Source organism: Haliaeetus leucocephalus, unplaced genomic scaffold, assembly GCF_000737465.1.
Source record: "Haliaeetus leucocephalus isolate CR32 unplaced genomic scaffold, Haliaeetus_leucocephalus-4.0 Scaffold417, whole genome shotgun sequence".
NCBI classification, from domain to species: Eukaryota; Metazoa; Chordata; class Aves; order Accipitriformes; family Accipitridae; genus Haliaeetus; species Haliaeetus leucocephalus.
The window spans coordinates 4,163,560-4,181,288 of NW_010972853.1; the positions used below are offsets into that span (position 1 = coordinate 4,163,560).

General features: G+C 35.0%; 1 protein-coding gene across 1 annotated transcript in view; it reads left to right on the top strand.

Moving 5' to 3' along the window:
- The window catches only part of FMN1 (formin 1), a 144,425-nt gene that overhangs the window by 58,439 nt on the left and 68,257 nt on the right, over window positions 1–17,729 (top strand). Inside the window, exons 6-8 of the mRNA XM_010574212.1 lie at window positions 6,324–6,411; window positions 16,197–16,258; window positions 17,033–17,121. Coding sequence (XP_010572514.1) covers window positions 6,324–6,411; window positions 16,197–16,258; window positions 17,033–17,121 — 239 coding nt within the window. The remainder of the gene's footprint in view (window positions 1–6,323; window positions 6,412–16,196; window positions 16,259–17,032; window positions 17,122–17,729) is intronic.

Sequence of the window (17,729 nt, forward strand, 5' to 3'; positions counted from 1 at the left end):
TAATGCTTACCTGGGCTTAGAAGCTCTGCAAGGTGTGTGGCTGTTCATACTTCTGTGATCATGCACTCCTTTGGAAAATCTAGCAGCTTTGGAAGAACCTCTTATTTTTTTTCCAATTCTACATCCTCTGAAATATTTCAGAAAACCCTTATTCTTGTGCATTTATCTGCTCTGAATATATGCAATCTTGTAAACAAAAGTTCTACGGTATACTGTAGATAATGATCAAAATAAATATTCTAGGTTTTTAGGTATTATGTCTTGAGAGTAGAATTTGTCTTTTCTGGATGGGGAGAATTTACTGTCTAGATGAATATATTAGGTATGTCCCAATATTAGAGCAAAATTGCGCAATATATTTAAGAATTAATAAATACAATTCTTCTCTCATAAGAATGCTTCTGAAGTGTGAGACTAAAAGCATTATAATCTTATATGACGTAGTACAATGCAGTGATTTTTTTTGGATGCGATATCTATGAAATTGAAAAGAGACTCTTGCTTGCATCCTGACTTTCCCAGAGAGTCTAGGTGGGTAAATAATGTAAGGAAAGAGTGGGATTTATTTCCTAGGATAGTTCTGAAGTGGTTGAATTTGCAGCAGGTGAAGTTGAATTTACTGGAAAAAATAAAGAAGTTCATTAGCATCTGAATATGAATCAAATAAATTTCTCTCGTTTTGCCTAATTCAATTAGCTTAATCTAAATACGTAAGTTACTGGTATAGTGCACCTTGGCAATATACATTGGATCTAAAAGTATTTACACTAAGTCTTTAGTTAAGCTTTTTCAAATGCACGTAGTTGGTCCCACTTTCAAAATTATTTAGAAGTTACAGTTTCTTGGAAATCAAGAAGAAAAAGGGCTAGATTCACCAGGTTATTTTAGTACATAACTTCAATTTAGGTATTAATTCTATTGGACATTTGGACTTTAAATGCCTTTTGAATATTACTCCTTTTTTTTAACTCCTATTTTTAAAGTATCACTGACATGCTTGTGAAAGTGCAACTGTTAATCTAGACTATTTTCATTGTCATTTCTGTATTTTCTTATGCTTAGATTTCAGTTGTAGCATTCCAGACATACGATTTCTGCACCTATTGTATTATCCACTAACACTCACATTAAAGCATTTATCTGGGAATGTGTGGTTTATTTTTAAAAGCATATTGTAAGTTTTATTTGTGAAATTTGTAAATGAGCTTCAACTATAAAGTTTTATGTACCAAAAATGTTCAACTGTAAGTAGATTCAGTACAGTACCATTAAGGTCCGTAGCTGTTTATGAAAACAATGAAAACTAAGAACAATTAGCGTATTAAAACTAACCTATTTTTCTGGGAAAAAAAATCAGTTGTTTTTGAAAGCAACTCAGTTTTTAATAGATTTGAATATAATTTGAAGGATCTAGCATCTTTCTCAGACTCTGAAAGTCTTCTATAGATGTTTTCATGTCAGATGAAGGACTGAAGTTTTACATGCAAACGATTTTGCTTTCATTCATTCTTAACTGTTAACATTTCTTGTTTGTACATATCCATGCAAATTTTTAAGCTGATAGGCACATGTAATTGTTTTCAAGGCATAGGTTCTCCCTTTCCTGTTAAATTTGCAGAACCAAAACCTGTTCTTCCAAATAGAAGGAAGGCAGAATTAGGACATATATTTTGGAAAGAAATAAAAACCATGATTCATTATGTATTAAGTTATGATACCCTGTAAGCCTGAAAAAGAGGTAATTTAGAAAAGAACATTCCTTTGCTATGATTTATTCCATGTGCATTTTGTAGCTCCATTGCTGGACTTACACATATTTTGAAGTTGCATTAGTTTTTCCAATATATTTGAGCACTTGTTAGTAACTTATCCTCAAAAACTCAAGTATTTTCAATACTTTTTCAAGAAACAGGATAGTTGGATATTTGTGATGCCACTCCGTCTTCATCTTACAAAAAAAATGAGTAAATGTCAAGTAATTTGTGTCAGGTGTATGCTCCAAATGAAAGTCCATCAATCATTTTTGGCCCTTTAGTGCAATGATTATCATTTCAAAGACGCAGGAGGACATTAAAGATAATGGCTTTTCTGTTGTCTATTATCTCTAACAGACTTCACATAATTATTAACATGTGTTCTCATTTAAGAAGAGTGTCAATATTTTGAGTGAATTGCATTTTTTTAACTGAAGGGGATATGTCTGTCAGCAAGTTTTTTGTCCATCTAACTAAATGAGGAATTACAATTAATGAATTTTGTGTTTCTGCAAGAAGGGCAGATATTGCAGAAAATGTTGGAAGCTTTGCAGGGTTGAAACACAATGTCTGTCTTCAGCTGTCTGCATAAGATAATAAGCAGTGTTCAAACTTGAGTAGAAGTAGTAAAATGCTAGTGCGTGCTCTTCCGAGGCACTCTCACTTTCTTTTTATTTTTTGTGCTGTACTGAGAATGAATACAGCATTTCCTTGTTTACCACAAAGCTCTGCAGTCATGTAGGATATGGAAAGTATCTGTAAAGGGTAAATATCTATTTTGTGGCTTTGTCTTGTTTTTCCAGTTCTGATAGGAATAAAAATATGGAAGTAAGTTTCTTACTAGCTCATTTCTTACCTCCCATTTTATCCTGAGAAATTGCCATTTGCTTGTCCTTTAGCAAAAGGCTAAAAATAGTGGGGTTTTTTCATCCAACAGAATTGCAAATAGAATTACATGTCTCCCAAAATATTTTTAAAATATTTAAAAAATATAAAGCTGTGGTTCATCCATGTTAAACAAAAAATAGTTAATCTTGGGTCTCCTTTGAGTAGGAATAAAAGAGATACTGTCTAGTCTTAAGCTTCTGAAATTTCTTTGGTAACTCTTGGAGTGTTTATGTAGAATGGCTTGAGGGGCATACTTACTTGCTTCTTGTGCAGGATATTCTTCCTCTGTTCGAACAGGGTTTCAGCAGACTACTTATGGGTCCAGGCTGTTGACTTCACCATAAAAGTTAATGAGTGGGAATGGAGGGAAACACTGTGATATGCAGGACAGCTTTTTAGCTTATGGTTTCTCTCAATAAATTTAAATATTATGGAAAGAATCCATGCACCAGCAGGAGGAAGGATTTAGCTTTTAATCACTAAAGTAAACTGAATCTGTTCAGATTTCAGCACCAGTAAGTGTCCTGGACAGAATGTAGACATTACAGTTAGACAAAACAGTGAAGTCTGTCGTATAATATTTAATGAAATACAGTTCTGGCTACATTAGAGAAACACCTTTTAATGGGAATGACAAAATAATTTATGAATGTGTTCAAGCTTCACTATGACTCCACTTTTAAATTAGATGATATATATTTGAAAGATGTAGAAGGGGCACTCGTGTACAGCAAATCAACAAACTTAATAACATTAAAAAATAGTTGGGGAACACCACATAGAACAAATAATGTTATGGATCACTGAATTAAATGAATTAGCACAAGCAGTCACAATTTTGTCATTGAGCCAGAAGATGCTGCATCCATTACAATGATACATTCATAGTCTGGAGGAGCGGCAGGCAGCTGGCAAACCCTGCCAGCTGGCATAGCAGCATCAACTGGCGTCAGCTGGATTTTAGCCGCTTACCTGACACTGCCAGCTACAAGCAAGTCCCAATATGCTGAGAGGTGATCAGTGATTTGTCTTTTAAAAGCATAGACTAAATAGTTCAATGCAGTCTTTACAAACTTTCATTTTATTTGCCTTATGGTTTTTATGACCTGGAAAAGTGCTGATTTTTTTGTGTCTCCTTTCCATTTGGAATTCACACACATATTTAATTTCCTGTCAGTGACTTCCCCAGAATAACCATAATTTGGGGCAAAATGAGTATTTCTGAAAATATGTTCTCTGTTTTACTACTGATTATATATTTTTGTTGCAAAATCTTTCAAGTTACACATCGATTCTAGAAATCTATGACAGAAGTCCTAAGGACTTAGCATTACTACTGTGTTTTTACAGTAGTTTTATGCCCAATTTAAGCTATTCTGTTGTCTTGTTGCTCCATTTTTGCTCTCTAATGAATAAAATATTAGCCTTCAGTTACAGATTTCAGCTGGTTGAAGCTATTTCAGGTAGTCTGAGTCTAGTTTGATGCCTGGTAATTGTGACCATGTGTACATTTGTCTAAAATGCATGTGAACATACAGTTAGTTGGCCATTTTAAAACATGAATCTCTGTTTTAGCTTTTAAAATTATGCAGGATCTTCTTTAAAATTTTTTTCACTAATCTTTTAAGGAAGAAGTCTTGCTTAGCAATGGGAGCTAGTTTGATCATATCTGGAGAATACATTAGCACTTAAAAATATTTTAATGGAATGATTTCAGATGTCATATTGCCTACAACAGCTTTAGTCTGGAAAGGTTTTGCCTCAAACTAGGCATGTCTAATGGGGTTTATGACAACCTGTGAATTTGCCCCTGAACAAGGTCAACTTGGAGGTCAGTGAATGCTATACAAATTGCATACTACTCAAGCCTGTAATTATCCCTGTAAGAAGTTAATGTGCTGCGGAGTTCAGCAAATTCATGTAAAGCTTCAGAAATGACCATGATAAACTGAGCAGGTACTTATATTTGCACTGAAAAATCACAGTCAGCAGGATGTGATGCTTACAGAGTATTAATTTATGGTAACTTGTAGCCAAATCATCTTGTCTGCTTGTGTACTCAGGAGATAAACAGCAAGAATTCTTTCTCATTTGAAGAAAACCCTTTAAATAATATTACTTTCTTAATATCCAGCATACGTGCTGTATGTATAGGCTGGAAAAAACTATCAGGATAGATTTTATTTCTAATTTTGGCAGAAAACATGCAACATCTACTTTAGCATAAGTTCATTAAATGTTGAGTCCCTACAATAGGGACATAAAATATCTGTCAGATCTTTGTTGAAGGCAGCATGTATTCCAGCTTGTTCATGTATTGTCCAATTTCAGTACTCTATAAATAAGAACTAACTGCACTTTCAGGTGAAAATGTCACTATATTTTCTCTTTTTCCTGTATTTTTTAACTACAAATCTACTTTTATGTAGGTGAATGACTAAGTAGTTGCACAGTTAAATATTCCTTAATCCCATAAAAGATAGGTAAAAAACATTTGTATGAGTTAGTGTAAATTTTGTCAGTTAACTGTCTGTGATGTGAGTAATCCAAATGTAATCCAAATATTATTGTCATCCAATTATTAAAATTAAATTTGGATACATATAGATTAAATATTGTTCAGATACTAGAAATATAAATTTAGGGAAAACTTAGCTATTAGTTTTAATTTTACATATGAGTTAGTATTTTTAATAGTATTTGTTCAACACTGTGAAGCAAGCCAACTGCTTGGATCTGAAGATTTCTTATTTTGAAGAACTTACGTCTGCATTGCATTTTGTGATGTGCTGCTGTCTTATCTTCCTTATGACATAAAACAAAATCACAAATACCAACAGTCCAAACATTGTGGGAAGTTTGGTTTTGACATTTCTAACATCTGAACTACACTTCTAAAATTCTGATGGTTTACTTTTCCTTACTTTATTTATGGACTGATCCACATCAGTATCACTAATTTCAACCAGCCAAAATAACTCCTCAAGATTTCCCTCCTTCCTTTTTGTTCTCCTCACCCCACCCAACATCTGAAAAGATTACAGTCTGAATATCAGTATATTATACTAACAAGTGTCTGTTACCCAAAGTGTGAACAAGGTCCTCAAATCCTGGTGAAGTGTCAAGGGTGTGGAAGAAGCACATTCAGACAAGAATGAAAGCAATCCTTTCAGTAGCCCCTAGTGTTCCAGAAATAATGTTGAGAGGGCATAAGATGACAATTCTCCAATTCCCCTTGGTCAGGAATTGATCCTTTGTCAAAAAGATAGACTTAAATGTGTTCACACTGAAATCTAAACTAGCAGACAAACGAAGGACATTGTGATCTACTCAGAGTGTCATAAATAGTTCTGCCCTGCTCACTTTAAGGAGAAAACGGAAAAAGTATATTCCAGAATAAATATTTGATGTTCCTTTTTTCCTTCTTAATAGCATCCTACAAGTAAGAGGTGATGTTCTTTACTACACCTGGTGAGAATTCAAGCTTAACATTTATCAGCCATTTGTTAAGGTGCAGAGCATAGAGATAAGATGAAGGTCTTACAATCACATTTAGTTAATAAAAAGTTTGATGTTTGGAGAGACACTGAATTCAATTCACAAATTAGCTCCTGTCGTTAATGTGAATGAACCCTTTGCAGTGTTCATTTGATCTCTGATCACTTTGCATCATCTTTCTAGATTATCAAATTGCTGGATGGAAAACGGTCTCAAACTGTAGGTATTCTAATATCCAGTTTGCACCTGGAGATGAAGGATATTCAACAAGGTAAGTGTTTCTTATGCTTCATGTATCATACTTGCATGGATATTTTCTCATAGCCCCCTTCAGAGAATTTCTTACATTACAGAATGTGCTTTGAATGTAGTCCTCTTTTAGATGTCAGAAGAATCATCCTTCCAGTGTATTCCAGTATATGTAAAAGTATCACCTAAATAATCAGAATTGAATGTAGGTACAACTCCTTCTGTACCATTTCAGTTCGCATATCACTTTCAGTACAGTGTTTTCTCAAAACTGTTTTATGTTCCTCCCCTACATTTCCCTCCTTTTTCTTAAGCAAGTCCTCCACTGACAAAAATTAAATGGAGGGCTTATATATAAATCTTTTGGGCTTCAAACATGCAGTCAGTATTTGTTGAATGTTTAAATTTTGCTTCATTAGCAGTATAAAAAGCACATCCCAAACTGATGCAGCAACCACAGCAATCAGAAAGATGATTACTGGATGGCGTTTTTCAAAGCGTAGGGCTGCTCAATGTATAAATTCCATTACTGGTAGAAATTATCTGAGTTTGCCAATACAACTGTAGAGGAATAAAGATTTTTCAGAACACTGGGGTAATTCAGATTCTGCTTATGTTCTGGATTTAAGAAGATATTGTTTAAGGATATTGTTTATTTCTTTTTCACATTAAAAAAAGGAAAATATTCACCATTTAAAACAACTGCTGGAAGAATTCAAGTTGATGTCTCCTTTTTGCTATTGTCTTCCCTCCATCACATGCAAATACTGGGTAGAGTGTTGAGATGCTGCTGGCATTGATTATTATTAATTTCAGAAGAGCCTTTGAGCATCTAGCACTTTAAAAGCACAAGGGCTTACAGATGTCTCTTGGGATGGAGGGAAACAACGAAAAGAAGGAATAACTTTGTGCCTGCCAGTATTGTGTGAAAGGTATCAGAATGAGATGGAAAAAACCCTGCTATTGCTAAAGGTCTGAATAATTTGCTGGCAGGAATTACAACAGCACAGGATGGGATAGCAGCTGTATCATAAGAACTGGGTAGTATTCTTAAGTATCTTCAAGATAACTCTTTATTTTCCATGCCATGATATTCTACTAAAATAGAACATCTCTATCTACCTACCTATCTTATCTACCAGTCATTTGCTGTACTTCTATAGCTTTTGAAACCCTCTGGCCGATTTATACCAAATTTAAGAGAAAAGAATAAGTCAAATGTTTGGGTGTGTATACACTAGCATTTTAGCTTGAACCAGCAGTGCATTTTTGAATCAAACTTACCAGTTGTTCCCTTTGCTCTGTTTGCATTGCAGAGCAATGCAGAGCAGTCTCAGAGTGCAGAAACATCCTTCAGAATTAAATTAAATGAGATGTGCTCTCGGAGCATACCAGTGGTCTCCACCTACAGCAGACTTTAAATTCCACAGGATCAGATGGGCGATAGTTAAAACTCCCTGAAATGTGTATAGTGTGGGCACTGGATCCTCATTACCAGCTGTTGCTGTCTACAAATCCATTTCTAAAGACTACACTACTTGCAGTTGTAGACACAGCTAATGTAGTCCTACAAGTTTAATGAAAATTAGAGTGTTGGTAGAAAAGAGCATCAAAACAAGTGCTGTCACTGAAGGAAAGTTTATAACTCATCACCCTCTCTGTTCTGAGGTAGCAAATGACTGGCCTGTCACCACGTGTTGCTCAAAGCAGCAGTAGGATGTGCTGCCTCTTGCTTATGGAAACAGCTAGGAGATACAAACGGGATTTGGGAATACTGTTAGTGGAACTTTTTTTTGAAATACAGTAACAAAGCAGGATGAGGTACTCTAATCAAGATCTATGTGCAGAGACTAGGGAAAAAAACAGTTCACCAGACTCGGGGGAAACATCTGTTCTGTAGAGAGGATCTTTAGAAATGCATACTACAATGAAGACAAAAGTAGAATTATGGTTGTTTCTCTTTTAGTGTGTGTCTATCCCCTAGTATTTTGTTTAAGTTAAATCTGTGTGCAGTCCTGCCTAACAGTAGACAAATTCTTTGAAGACGGCTATAGTCAACATACTGGGTGAAAAAAGATCATAATAAGCTGAATAGCTCATGACAATGCCTAACCAGAAAAGCATATGACCATTGGGTGATGAATGTCAAAGTTCTTTTTTTTTTAACAAAGTGAAGTTACAAAGAGCTACCTCTAAGAAACATGAAAATTAAGCACTCATCCCTTTTCTCAAGCCAATTTCCACTGCATAATTCAGTATGTGAAAGACAAGGAAGAGAAAAGTTAATGTTCTTTGGCAGCTTGCAACAGGGAATGAAGAAACCTGAAGCAAAAGAAAGTTGAAATGAAAAAAGAAAAAGGGTATCTGATTTTATTTCAAGTTTTTCTGACCATGTTTATTGAAGAGCCATGTACAAATGAATTTGCTGTCCATGTATAGTGTACTGGTTACTCTGCCTTAAGTAGCAGTTACAGAAATGCAGATAGAGAAAAACTGTTCTCAAATGAACTGCCCTATGCATAAAGAGGCATGCAAAATTGTAGAGAAGACAAAACAAGAGTAATCACAAGAAAAATTACATCCTTCTTTAAAATAGTGTGAGATTTCTGCATCTATAGGATTACCCTCTCAAATTAAACAGCTTCACAGCGTATTCTGTAGATAGCTCAGCAGTGCAAAACAAGTGAGTGACCATATCTGGCACCCAGATGTTTGAGTTTGCATTTGATAATGAGCCAGCTGCCACACTTCAAGAAGGGAATCTCCCACACATGTTTGTTTGAGAGAGTGAAGTCCATCCTTTGCCGATAAATTTAAATTCTTGCTCTATCTGAGTACAGTCTAGGGAGAAGACAATGTAAGACTGAATGATTCTTTTGGCTACTGTTGGGATGATATGATGCAGAGGGAAAGTTAACATTGTCATGCTGCACCTGTCCTAATAGCTTTTTGGTAGGTGGGAGAGGAGGAGAAGTCCTAGGTGCTATAATGTTCTGAGAACACTAAGAAATTTTATTGGTGAATCCGGTACTGAAAAGGGTAATGTGGTTTCTGATTGGACCACTATTAATAATATTTGTTTCCTGAGCAGAAGCAGCAGACAGAAATTCTGTCTGTCTCAGTATGCTATATAGGATCTGTATTTATATTTAAAAAACAAATAGCAATAATCAAATTGTGCATAGGTTTGAGATTATTTCAAGGCTTCTTCTCTGTTTTTTTTTTTATTATTCTTTATAAACAAGAGATGAGGAATAGTGGAGATCAGCTGTTAGGTACGGAACATGCTTTAACACTACACACTTAGAGAAGTAATCTCCATTTCGTATCAATGCACTTCTGTTTTACTTTTCCTATCATTGTTCAGCTGAAATATTACAGCTTGAGAGAAACTAGTGGCTCAAGACTACTTGTATGGCTTTGCTGTTGAAATATTACAACTCACTCCACAGTGAGGTGTTTCACTTCTGTTTCTAATGGGAAATGCTGATTACAACTGTATGCGAAGACCTTCTGTGGACACTGGTCCCAGCTTTTTACAGGGTAACATTCCAGTCACTCAGGCAGTTCCCAATACAGTAGCTAGCAGTAGCAGTATACTGGAAAACGCATAATAATATTGTTTTCTGCAGTGTATGTCATCTGTGCCAGCTTCCCATAAGCTACTGAGGTCTTTGTTCAAAACTGGCAAAATTGTGGGGCAGCCCAGATGAAAAAAAGTTTTAGTTGCAGAAAATGGGATGTAGATAAAATGTAGATGCCTGTGTCTAAAAGAGTGATTCTCCCAAATCCCTCCCTACCTCCATAGTACCTGCCTTTTGCCACTAAAATTGCGGGGCACCAGAAGTTCTGCTTCTGTACATTGCTGGAAATAGATCACTGTCTAATACCCCTGATTTCCATCAGGATGCATTAACTAGATGGTCGTACATGCTAGTATATTTTCCTTGGGACCAAATCTATGAGATGCGGTAGATCACACCAGATGCACACTTTACAGCTTATTGCACTCTTCGTGGCAATGAAGTGCCATATTACTCCATGCAGAACAGCTGCAGGCTTTCCTAGTACATTTACCAAGGCAAGAGTTTAACACTGTAGCACTGCAACATTGACAGAACTTAGCCTATATGGCAAAGGGGAGAATTTAACGCTGATCCTTGGCATTGAGACTATTTCTAATGCTAATTTAGTTGTTGGGTTTTTTTTCTTTCCTAGATTTTAAGCAATTAAATATAATGTCTGAGACTCCATTTATTAAATCAGAGTAGCACTGGCCAACCTGTAACAGCATGTATGGGGACGTGGTATGTTTATTGTGCTTTTGGAACATTCTTATGTTCACCAACAATGTAAATTATCTATGCAGAGGCACATTAAGCTTTAAAATATTAGAGAAATGTATTTGATCACACTTAGACGGGATGGATTAGAATGAATTTTGTTAAAAAGCCTAGGTCATGCTATCTGCTTTTGTAGATTCACCTTCATTATTGGGGGTTTTTTGGTTGCTTCTCAAATGTGGAATATATTTTTATTATAGTGTCACAGTAATTATATTCTGCTGGTGAACAATGCACGTAACTATTGTGCCACTCTGCGTCAAACTTTTTTGCGTGGCATTGTAGGAGGGGACCAACTTTCTAGAAACAACGCAGTTATGATACTACTGTACAATGTCAGTCAACCAGTTGAAAAGTGTTTGATGGGTCTTCTCCAACTCTGTGATTTACCCTCCATTGTCAACATATTGGAGTAAATAATTGGAAGAATGTGAACAGCAGATTAACTCACCCAGACTGCTGCTCAGTCCAATAATCATTCTAATTCTATACTGTGTTTCTAATCATCCTGGGATTTCTGTGTGGTCTAATGAGAGGCCATAGAAGTTATAGAAATAGGTTGCACTGTCTTAGTGCAATTTATCATTTATGGCACATCTACACTTTAGAAAACATCATTGTTAACCATGCACTTTTCTTAGCATCTGAAAGACTATGTTTTATATGTATAAGGCAAACTATTTCAAAGGAACTCTGATCTGCAGACCTTGATGCGCTCAGAATTCTGAATCCCAGTTTGTGTTTTAACCATATCATGCAGCACAAATAGTTTCACAGTTCCTTTCTCTATTATATTTTGTAAATACTTCTGGATAAAGATAAATGCTTTGGAATCTTTCTTACTTGCACTATGTGAACAGAGTTTTATTGGGGTTTCAACTAAAATATTTTGCAGGATGGAAGCATAGATTATAAAGGTTTAAAGATTGTTGTTCCAAAGTTGTGTGACTTTTCCACCTACACAGAATACTACATGTATGCATTCTATATATACTGTATACTATGCGTGAAGTATAGAGATAGCTGCATGCCCATCTCAGAAGTTGGGAAACAATTTTCTTTAAAAGTTATTTTCTTTGTTCTGGAAAATTCACAACATATGTTTTTGTGAATCTGCCTTGGGCATCCAGCCTGATGTGGGTAGGTTAACATTAGCGCCAGAGTCTTTTGCTCATGACTTCTTGCAGGGGTTAGTCTTTCTTAGTCTTCTAAACCTACATTGTGCCCATGGTGCCTCTTTGTAATGTATATTTTATTGGGGTTTTGTGTTGCGTGATAGTTAAATACTGGAGAAAAACCTCTAAATAAGTTTAGAACATATCAATTTGTCAGAAGTAAACCAGAGTGATTTGGTTATTTTAGGCAGTTTTGCCAAGTAGGGATAAGTATTTAACAATTGTTGTCATTTTTCTAATTGACTAGATCAGTCATAATTTAATTTAAATTTCCCAGTGACAAGCTTCGCGTTCCTATGAAATCAAGCCTTACTCAGCAGAATGTACTACATAAAACAATAAAGTACTTCCAGGTCAAATAAATGTACCTTTGGCAAGTTCTTTTTATTTAAATAACATATTTCTGTTTTATCATTAGGGAGCAGTTAAGGTGATTTCTTCATATTTCATAGTTTAATTGTCACATTAAGTGGTTTGATACTGCTGAATATATGTAAGCTCTGTCAGCAGGACTTAAATCCTGATTTAACCAAAATGTGTTTAGTAGGAGTGAGGCTGTATATCAGAGTCAGCCTTAAGACTGTTTGTATTTAAGCTGGTCAAGAGGAGAGAACTGTATTTTTCAAATTTAGCCTCTAAGTTCTACAGTTGTATGTAGACTGCACACACTCAGCTTTTCTTTGGTTTACATTTTTGAAGTGATAAAACAGAGTATGTGAAAAATCTGTGCAGTAGGGAATCTGTTTTTACAGTTCGATTCATTTTTAAAAAGTGAGTCTGTTAAAAACCCTTGGTACAAGTTTATATTCCTAGCAATACTCTTAGTATGTGAAACGTAGTTGGCAAGTATTTTTATGTGTGCCTGTTAGTTTGAATGCATGATGCTGATCTGTTTTTTGTCCTAGCTGACGGTTATTATATCCTAATGGGTGCAACCCTGCACTAATGATCCTTGTGTATATAAATTCTTCTTGTTGTGAGCAGACACCATAGGCCACATAAAAATGTTTGCCTCAATTTCCCTGCAAAAAAGGATCTCAGAAACCAGACTTGGCCAAGTAACAGATTTTTTAAAGGTAGAGGAACCCAATAAAATTACCAGCTTTTCACAGCATGAGTCTACTTCCTTTCGGCATATTGTGAGGTGTAGGTGAAATATTCTAACTGAACTGACAGTGTAAGGAAGACAGCTAACTAGAAGGCAAGATAAAAGTAAAAACCACCGATGATGATTGATATTGTAATAGCTATTAATTGTTTTGGAGCCTCTTTTGTAGATTTATGATACTTCACCTATATTACTTACACTTATGTGAGTCTTGATATAATGAGATTTAATGCAGTAAAGTATCATGGTTAAATTCACTGTATAGGAAGAGCATTCTGAAAAGCTTCTGAAGGCTTTTATTCATTTTAATAATGTTAATATACATACGATTAAAACTGGGGTTTGTTTTTCGCAGAAAAATTAGAGAAGCTTTTGTTCCTCGTAACTCTAAGTAAAATAATTAGTTTCTTTGATCTAGTGTAATGGGTTTTTTTCAGCTGCCCCAATTCAAGTTAATTTACACAACATACTGTGAATATATTGCACATGCTGTATTTTAAGAATATGAAGAATACTAAGACACCTGTGAATTCAGGGATTTCTTCCAGCTTTTCAAAATCAATGCTTCTTTTTTTAAAAATGGGACAATCTTCATAATTTTACGTTTTCATTTTTGTCTTCCGCTCCAAATGTGTCTGGCATTAAGTTTGATCAGTGTGAATGAAAAAAGATATAAGGGCAAAGATAAAGATATTAAAATACATTAAGATGAAATAAAGGAATCTGTGTGGATTTTGGAGTACTTCTGACTTTTTGGGAGTGTGTCTCTATGTACACTAACATCCTAAGATGTCCAGCTATCATTGAATTGAGTAATATAGCTAGATTTTTAACTGCAGCCTGTCTGCATGGACAGAGCCAATAATAGCAAGACAGGTTGTATAGCAAGCAAATCCCAAAATATTTTCTCAGTACTTTTATACAATCGTACTTGTCCAAAAGAGAAAATAATTCATATTAATGTCTCGTAACACTGATTATTAATTATTCTGTTAAAAATGTGTTCATTTATCAGATTGCATTTTATTAGTTTGATCTCAAATATTTTTTGCTTTATCATGACACTTCAAAACAATACTGATTTGTTAGAAACATGGATAAGAAAATACAGCATTAAAGCCCACTTTGCTATTTTGAGGCCTTTTTTGTGACAAATATCTGCCTGAAAATTACAGTTAAATGTACAAATCTTGATGTTCTTATTAAAGTGTTCTTTTTTTCAAACTACTTCCTCTCACTGTAATAGTTCTGTACCTAAAAAAATCTACTGTTAGTTACATGTTTTGCATTTCTAGTACAAGTTCGAATTACCTCCAATAAGTTGCTTTTCTAGATAACTCTGGACAAATAGATTTCTCCTTGTAAGCAGATTTTGGAATATTCCAAAATAGGATGAAAGTGAAACCACAAGAGGAAGTTTTTTAACTCAATATGTGTATTTTAAAATCTGAACAATTAAATATATTGGACTGTGAAACCAGTTTTCCAATAGGTTTTCCAATAACTTACGTTCTTTTGAAATTTCATTGGCTAATACAGAAGATAATGCAACTCATGGAACCAGCTTGCAAAAGCCAACAGATGATCTCATAGATTCAATCCCTAATGATTTTTCTTTAAACAAATATTTTTGTCAAGCTTGGTCATTCAGGCTTTACATTTAGTTACACTCTTGAGCTTTTTTTCAATCTTTTCAATAAGACAAAAAGTTGGAGATACTGCTTTTTTTCACTGATACTGTCTTCTGTATAATTCTTTACTTCTAACCAAGGTGTAATGTCAAGAGATGGAATCATAATTGACAGGCAAAATTTTAAAGCATTCTAAATGTCATTGGACCTTTTAATAAAATTAATTAGCCTGCCACAGAGAAAATTTACTAGCCTGCTGGTTAATTTCACAATGTAAAATCATGGGGTAGGTGGAAGAGCAGGCGAAAGCTTATTACTTTTAAATAATTATTTAAAGATGTGTGCCTTGCCCCTTTCAAACACGGATTGCAAATGCAGCAAGAGCTTTTAAAATCTTCTAAATTCACAAGCAGTCAAATTTCCTTTGAAGAAATATAATACAGTTGAAATTAAAAGTTATCAGGTACTAGCTAACGATGAGTCACTGGTTATGTGGAAAATTGGTAGAGACCTTAAGCTGGATTCTTTGGGGATTAATGTTCCCAGTAACATTTAAACATAAGTCAGGAGTTCAGAAATTGTGCCCAGTCCCATTAGGAGTCTTGATGCTGGTTTCAGAAAAATTAAACATCCAAAGTTATTTCTATTCCCTTGTACATCTCTTAGCTTACTGGAATTTAACATTAGAGAGCATTAGAAAGCACCGTGAACCAATCCTATTTAGTTTTCAGAAGAGTCCCAATACATTGCCTAAATTGTAATGGGATTTGCAAATGTTGGAAACACCTAATGCCATATATTCCAAATGTAGTAACATTTGGAACTAAGACAGGAAACATTTTGAGACTTTTCATTTTTGGTAAGGAAGCATAATTAATCATTGAAGAGTATAATTTAGGTGTCTCTGTGTGATGTTTAAAAGTATTTATCTGGAAATTGTCATGTGGGTAGTTTTCCATTGGGTAAAGCCAGCTCAAACGTGAGCTGCTCTATGAAGATACCTTAAAAATCTGTAGCGCAGTCTTTTGTGCTTGCAAATTTGCAACTTGAAAATCTTGCAATTTTGTCTTTCTGTCTGCTTCCCAAGATTGCTAGCCCCAAGACAAGCAGATCTCCCTTTTTCATATCTACCTGATCTCCCATGCACATAGCAAGACCTAAATACCCTAACTCTCAATTCGTTCCTATCCAGCCTTCTAAGCTACCATGAAATCCGTGCTGTTCATTGTCTGGTATCAGTTGTTCCCATGTTCTCCTGCCTGGCTAGCTACACAATCAGCTGAGTACGTGGCAGGTCATATCTTTGACTGCTGAGTATACTGGAGAGGAAAAGTAGAGCTCCAGTCTCCTGAGACAGAGTTCATAGTAGGTTCCTGAGTGCCTTGACTTGAAGTCAGAACAAAAATAAAATGCTGAAAATAATAAAATATTAACTGGATACAAATATGTCCTTTAGCTAGGTCAGATCTCTTTAGTACATTTCTCAGGAAACAGAGTTGAACTCCTAAGTATGTTTTCTAGCATCTAATTTGTGATTGTATTCTATACAGCTATACTTTGTGTTGATGACTCCGTAGTAGATCTGGAAACACTGGAAGCACTATATGAAAATGTAAGTAAGCTGGAGTAAAGCTGTGGTTAATTACCGTAGCATTTCAGACACAGAATAAGTAAAGTTTTATTTTATGTTGTCATTTTAGACTAGAGACTTTATATAGAAAAAGTCTTTGGGGAATTTAACAATAATAAAATAGGTAACAAAAAAAATACCCATTGACATGCTTATTTCTCTTACTGGCTTAGTTCTTAAATGTCACAAATTTAAAACAGTGGAATGCCTTTGGAATGAGGTTAAAATGTAACAAAAGGTGTAACATCTAGCAGTGTTCTCTCATGAACTGCCTGAAAAATAACTGCCCTTACTTAAGGCGTGTTTTGTGCTAACATGCTGAATTTTTCTCATTCAAGATGTAAGTGCCTAAAACAGTTAACTCGAGCTAGTGCATTCCTGTTCTTACCCAAGTTGCTCTGTAGACTAAGTATATAGCATTCATGAACTGTGTGACTCTGAAGTTGCATGGAAGAATACATGTACACTTGGCTGTAGAGATATCAGAGCTACCTCTCTGACCTAAACTGTGTGAAGCATCCTATAGCAATATTTGCAGTGCTGTGTTCTACAAGGATGCTCCGCTTTGTGGCTATTAGTAGTAAATGGCACTGCAAGGCACTGAAGGAATTTGTCATGAATCTTTATGCCTCACTCTTTTGCATAGTCTAAATGTTTCCCAATAAAAAGTATAATTGTTACTTGCAGACAAACAGGTAAATTAGTAATTTATTAATTTGTTATTAATTAGTTATTACTTTATATTAATTCACTCAGAGAGCACAAAAGGATGAACTAGAGAAGATAAAGCAATATTATCAGACTTCAAAAGAGGAGGAACTGAAGCTTCTGGATAAACCAGAACAGTAAGATTTTTTTTTTTTTTTAAATTTTATTGTTATATAATATAGTCCTTTGCTGCTATGTTAAAAGGGATCTTGATACATAATTTTGGGTAGCTAATGTTTAGCTTATTTGTGTATTTCAAGGTATAATGTAAACTTTGCCTTTATCACATAGCTTTTTCAGGCATGACAGATCTTATGACATCAACTTGGACCACCAGAACTCATATGTAGCCTTGAATCAATAAAAATTTGTGTTCCCATTCTCGTATTTGTAAAAGGCATATCCTTCCTTCAGAGCTTTTAGGGCTAAATTAATGTGTCATAAAGCAGGGCCAGACTAATTTTGGTTGTTGATTATTTGAAAGAGCTACGCCAACAGAGGGTTTTGGTGAGTCCTGTGACAAAGAGACAATGTATGCTCTGCTCATGCTGATTGAAGGCCTACAAGGTTGATTCCACAGTTCATCTTCTGCAATTGTTGTGGACAGTGATGACTATTAGGATGAAAAAATTCTTAAGTATTGCTCCTTCTGTTGTAACAAACCTTAGACCAATGTGAAAATCGCAAAAATCCATGAGCAGAGTGGTAATCCTGAATTTTATTTTAGTGTATCCATTTGATTTCA